The following is a 6268-nucleotide window of genomic DNA, read 5'->3' as shown; positions in this document are numbered from 1 at the left end:
GACGTCCACTATCACGTGGAACGTCTAGTGAGACGACGTCGTCACCAGGGTCAAACCCCATATCTGGTGAAGTGGCGAAGGACTCCGAAATTTCCAACGAGTTTGAGGCGCCACTTCGTCAAGATTGCCCAGTCGCCGTGAACGCTTTTGATCGAAAAGAGCAGGACGTCCCGCGTCATCAGACGCCCCGCGCTTCCCGGCAATAGCCAGGGAATAGAAGGGCCATGAGCTGGTTGCGGTCGCAGACACAAAGCTTGCGAGAGCGCTAGGGGTTAACCCATACGTCGCAGGGCAACAATCCGAAGGAAGTCGACGGCGTGCCTTGAGTTTGACAAACTCAAATCGGAGGTGTCGCTCCACAGGTACGTCCACTTCCTTGTTGCTCAACTGTAGGTAATACAGTGAGGAAAAGTGCCGTTGCACCCATCGCTCAAAAAGCGTTTCGTCATCTGCAGCGCTTTCGCCAGGGGCGAGCACTACAGGTATTGTCCGCATTGCAGGTACATGAGAGCTACCTCGTTGAGCACTCAGACGAATGCGATAAGCTTCCAGCGGAAATTCTTGTGGGACCAAGAAACGAGCTCGAAGAGATTTCTGTTTCGCAAGTTCATCTTTCGTAATGGCCGGGGCCCCGATGATGTGGATGCGTACTGATCGAGTTGAGTTACCGCGTCCTCACTTCCACAGCGGGATCCGCTGGGCGGAAGCCAAAGGGTCAATGACCGGCCGTGGATGGGAGCGCTTCAGAGTCGCCTTATGGGCAAATTCCAGCTGCCGCCTCTGAGCCCCGTCGAGGTCATTGGTGATTACACCACGTCCCTCGCTTGACGAGGAGTCGGGAAACAGACATGGGGTCCGCAAGGCGCAAGCAGGGCTCGTATCACGTCGCTGGCGCAGCTCGCCTTCCTCGTCATCCCATCCGGGAGAAGAAGTGTCAGACTCGTAGTCGACCACCTCCACATCCTCAAGGAGGCCACTCGCCATTGATGGCGTGCGCAAAGCGCGACGCTGGTGCTCATCGAGCCTATAATGTACATCCTCCGGCGCCGCGGACGCACTGTGCGACATTGCACCGCGTGCAGAAACGAAGTTGGGCTCTGCCCGTGTTAGCTGTCAGAACCAGCGAGACTTGGTGGCTTCAGTGTCGTTGGCACAGAGCTCATTGAGCACGGAAGTCGTTTTATTCCAATGATTTAAGCTGCAGTGTCTAGGGGACACGCGAGACTCGTTAAGGCAATAATCGATTGAAACTGTAAATGTTCTCAATCTTAATGGGGGAGAGTGTAACGGTGTTACACGTATCCTGGTAACAGCGGTGTGTGTCACACGAGATAGGTATGCTGTGACTGCACCCAAACAACAATACGGTATGTGGCTGGTAGCCAGTAGTTATGCATGAATTTATATTTTACTTTAGAAATTCAAAAAATCTCAACATCTAAAATAGTTGGCTTTGCCGCCGATAAAAATAAATAAAATTAGTTTTGAATTTGAATCGAAGAGTTCATACACTCGTATTGGTTCTTGTAAAGAACGAAAGGTCGGCGACCAAAATTTCGCTTCTTCAAGCGCTAAGCTACGGCAGCCTCGCTGCAGTATGGGTTGGTAGCCCTTAAAAAAACTCTCGACAGCAAAAAAGATAGCATGATAACGTACCTATTGATCGGCATTTAACTTTTTGTATGCTTTACTACAATAATTTAAAGCGACTATCATTTGGCTGTTCCTGTGTTGCCTGTTCTTGGCGGGCTCGAGCTAAGCTTGTAGCACTGAAGAAAACACTGTACCTGGCGCCATGATACCCTAAAGTTTGACACTTAATTCTGTGGTGCAGCTTTAGTGGCCTATAAATCCAGCATGGTTCGCTTACAAGAACACCTTTCTTTTGAGGCATGTTAACAAACCCTCATTCAGCTTCCTTAGTAAGAGTCGTTGCCACAGAGACCTTCGGAAATAATTTGTGTTCGCTTTTTCAAGTCAGCTACCAACAATCACAAACTCGAGTTTGTCTACATGTTTAGATTCCTTCGTACGTGTTGGTGTTAAATAAACCAAAGAATTTTTTAACGGCCTCCAACATGTGTTTGTTTCACTCAAAATAAAACTCGGACAGGAGTTTTACTCTACACTTATATCTGTACAGAAGTTTTTGTTCACACTCCTGGCGGTCTTTTTTATGGCAATTGATTTTCGAGTAAACTGTTTTCCTCAATGAATTCAAAAGAATACTGACATGCGTGATCAAGGTGTCTGTCTGTACATAGCCACCAAAAGCTCTACTGTATATTTTGTCTGCATAAGCACCAATTTATGGGTAACCGCAGGCGGTGTCGAAGCGTACGCGCCGACTGCTGGAGCCACCGAAAAGGCTTCGAATGCATCCAGACAGACTCAAACGTGCAGGTAAAATTGGACGAGTTGCAAAGTCCAGATACTTTCTACTTTTCAGCAATTGTATCATGTCGTCGGAAGAAGACGCAAGGAATCGTCTATATTCAGTACGCAGACGGCAGTCACTATGAAGGAAGCGTGGATAGAGACGAAAGGCGACATGGAAAGGGTGTGCACACACTAAAATCTGGACATAGATTTGAGGGTGAATGGGTGCACGGAGACTTCGAAGGGTGCGGACCATGCGCTTAACTTGATTTGGATATGGGGTCTAACAAAATGAGTTGCTTGTTACTATTTCAAAGATATGGCATGCAGATCTTTGCTAATTCTAGTGGCATACATGAAGGCATGTATCGCAAGAACCACCGCCATGGAATGGGGACGTACCTATGGGCCAATGGTGACAAATACGTAGGCAATTGGCGAGTCGGGAAGGTTGGTGTAGTATTGTGTATAACAGCATTGGATGCTTGTTACTGAGGTGGCTATTTTGATTTTCATCCAGATGCATGGCAGCGGCACCTTCTTTTGGTCAAATGGTGATAGATACGATGGTGGGAGGACTCTAGCTGTGCTCTCATCTTTTCAGGCAGCTAATGTATGGTGCCGGTGGCTTTCGTCCAGGTGAATGGAGGAAGGGAGTGATACATGGTAATGGTAGGAAATATTTCTCTTCCGGCGAAATAATCGACGGCAGTTGGAAGTACAATCAGTTGAGCGGGTGGGGAATCGAGGTGTTTAGCTCTGGGGACAAATACGAGGGCTATTTTGTTAGAGGTGAGCGCGAAGGATTTGGCAGATTTAAGTGGACATGTGGAGACTCGCATGAAGGCACGTGGCATCAGGGCATTATGCATGGTAAAGGCGTCTTCACGTCAGCTGGAAGCTCGCTGCATGGTACTTGGGTTAGTGGCGCATTGAATTGCCAGGGAGTGCAGCGTTTTCAGTGTGGAAGTGTCTACACTGGAGAATTCCGAAGTGGTGAGCGACATGGAGTCGGTACAATGAATTTTGCCTCTGGAGAGGTGTACGATGGTGAGTGGTGCAGAGGTGAGATTCAAGGCTACGGATCGTGGTCCTCGCCTGACGGGAGGCAGTTTTTTGGCATGTGGGTAAACGGTTTGCCTTCCGGTCGGGGTATGTTTTGCCGGGATCGGATTGAAGATGAGGAAGGAGGCGAGTCCGTCGCTGCTGCAAGACCCCCGTTTGAGGTTGGTTTTTTTGAGAAAGGAGAACTTGTATCCAGTGGGGAATCCTTTTACATCGGGCGTCCCGCTGTACCATCTTAGTGTGCCTTGGCCTGCAAAGTTTAGAAGCACGCATGATAGTAGCGCTTACGTCGTGTACTAAGATAGTGCATTTTAGATGACGCGGCCTGCGAGTCCGCGTTTGTAGATTTTTAACAAGCTTGCATTGAAGCACACAATGATGAAAACAATAATGTGTTCGCATAAAGCCTGACCTGCTACATTGAATAGTAGACATTCCAAGGAGAAGCCTGACTTCACGCTAACAAAGTTCTCTAACTTTCCACACGACAACTGCCGGCCTGCAAGACGAGGTACATACAGTCAGACAGACACCAGCCGCGCAGAGGCCCTATCTGGTGGATCTTTCGCGGGAGGAAAAGGAGAAAAAGAGAAAGCCAAACCAGTCCTCGAGAAGCCCTCAATTGGAAGATCTCACTCATGTCGCTGGCGCTCAAAGGCGCGCGATTCCGGTTGGTCAAACAACGTTCCATTAGCCAAGGCTGGGGAATGCGCTCATGTCCGTCACATTTGGAACATTGGCACTGCGACCGCCGCGGCCACCGCTGCGACCATTGCCACGTGCACCACGACCACCACGCCCACCACGGGAGGAGTCAAATTCGCGAGTAAAGCGCTCTGGCTTTTCCGTGCGGAAACCGACGTCAGTAATGACCTGTTTCTTACGCCCTGATGTCTTCTTGCTGTACACCTTTTCGTACTGCGAGTCCATGAAATCGGGCGTCTTGCCCTCTTTAGTTATTTGCACTGCGCTGGAGAACTCGTTGGAAACTTGACGCACTTCTACCTCAGCAAAAAGTTCACCTGATCGAGATGACTTTTTCTTCTCAAGATACTCATCAAGGGTGAGCTGAACTTCCTCCTCTTCCTGCTCCTCAACTGGAAGCTCCTCGGGACTTTCTTCATCCGAAACAAGTTTAGCACCTTCTTGCAGATCAGCCTCAGCCAACTGCTCGGTTGGGTCGGCCTTGTTGCCCCAGTTGTGAGCTCCGCCTCCCTGTCTGCTGGTCTCTTTTCCACGGCCCGTGCCGCTACGACGTTCAAAGTCACGACGGGGTCCGCGGTTTCCACGGCCACGCTCACTACGCTCCCCACGTTCACGAGGACCTCGACCACCCTCACTGCGCTCTCCACGTTCACGTGGGCCTCGACCACCCTCACTTCGCTCCCCACGTTCACGCGTTCCACGGCCACCCTCACGAGGACCACGGGTCTCCTTTTTGTCGCCAACAGGAGCCTTCTTGTTAGCGGCCTTCTTGTTGCCGGCAGCAGGGTTGTTTAACGCTACAGGAGCAGAAGGAGGAGGCGTGACTTTCTTGCTTACGCGAGGAGTGTCCTCGTCATCCGAATCGAGGGCGGCGTACATGTTTTGGTACTTGCTCGCCTGTTCACGCAAATATCAAATTCGTTAATCACCCGTGCGAAATCATGCATATATTTCTGACCAGATGCACACATGAGGCAATAGGAAATGCAAGGGAGGTGAGACCCTTGCTTCGCATTGCGGGCATTCATATACGCGAAAGATTGTATCAAATCGGCTGATGAACACTGCCCTTCATTGGGTATCTTTACTCTACCCTATATTCTACTCATGTGTATATGCGTTCTATGCAACTGGAGCACTTGATAAACTTACCATGGCTGCCGGGCGAGACTCAAGTACAATGCTGCTGAATCAGGCTGTTTAATGGTCAAATGGAAGCTCTCCACGCGAAGCCACCACACATAAATTTCGCTTATCATCGAACGGTTTAGGACCGCGGTCTAGCTATGACCGCGCAGTTATTTAGGATGCGGTACATGAAATATACACCAATACATCAAACTTCGAATATATTTTTAAGAAATAAGATTTTTGTTGTTTTATTATTAGCTTCAGCGTAAAATAAACTATTCATAGATGTTTTTGCCGATGGAGGGTTATGAGTATGAGAGCTCTACTCTTCTCTGAATATGTATGCGCTTGAGTAAACAGAAAGCTCCAATTGTAATTGTTCAGTACGGACAAAGCAATTACACTTACTATTTTCAAGCAGATGATAAGAAACAATCATTTCTTGTTTTATACTGAATACAATAAAGGTAGTGCGCATACAATAAAATGTTTTATTTTGGGAGTATGCAGCAGAAAAAAAACTCTAAGTAACAATATTTAGATTGATCTTGACGAAATGTAGAAATTTAAAGCAGTTAACCAAAATGTTCTAATACTTGATAAATAAAGAGAAGACTGCTGATCACTGTGCTTAGTGAACTGGTTATTTTTCATATGAAAGCGGGGCAAGCAATTCAAATTTACAGATATTACAAGACGATTCAATAGATCTTCAAGAATGGCAGCATATTACCAGCCGTACTTTTCTGTATTTCTGCAGCGGGGCTGCCGTAGCTTTGCGCTTTGGAAAAGCGTAAGTTAGGTCACCATCCTCTCGTTCTATACTCAGAACAAGTACGAGTCTAGCGGATCGCAATCCGTTGACTCCAAGAATAATTATAGCCTTAACTCAATCCTAATTAACTCTTCAGTTTGAAATCAAAACTGACTTTATTTATTTTTATCTGCGGCAAAGCTGCCTAAATTTAGATGCATAGATTTTCCTAAT

General features: G+C 47.7%; 2 protein-coding genes across 2 annotated transcripts; one reads left to right on the top strand and one right to left on the bottom strand.

The window, feature by feature from the left end:
- Nucleotides 1-2310: 2310 nt before the first annotated feature.
- On the top strand, nt 2311-3683 carry PHALS_05544 (2-isopropylmalate synthase; the record flags this gene model as incomplete). Its single annotated transcript, XM_024719105.1, has 4 exons — nt 2311-2624; nt 2697-2829; nt 2900-2948; nt 3019-3683. The coding sequence occupies 4 exons, from the start codon at nt 2311-2313 to the stop codon at nt 3681-3683; spliced, it is 1161 nt and encodes a 386-aa protein (XP_024584437.1).
- Nucleotides 3684-4134: 451 nt separating this feature from the next.
- PHALS_05543 (Predicted RNA-binding protein) lies at nt 4135-5304 on the bottom strand (the record flags this gene model as incomplete). The annotated part of the gene is made up of 2 exons (XM_024719104.1): nt 4135-5046; nt 5302-5304. The coding sequence occupies 2 exons, from the start codon at nt 5302-5304 to the stop codon at nt 4135-4137; spliced, it is 915 nt and encodes a 304-aa protein (XP_024584436.1).
- Between the last annotated feature and the right edge of the window lie 964 nt (nt 5305-6268).

Source organism: Plasmopara halstedii, assembly GCF_900000015.1.
Source record: "Plasmopara halstedii genome assembly, contig: Scaffold_2904, whole genome shotgun sequence".
Lineage (NCBI taxonomy): Eukaryota > Oomycota > Peronosporomycetes > Peronosporales > Peronosporaceae > Plasmopara > Plasmopara halstedii.
Note: the sequence above shows the minus strand (reverse complement) of the source record. Positions and strands in the feature narration are given on the sequence as shown.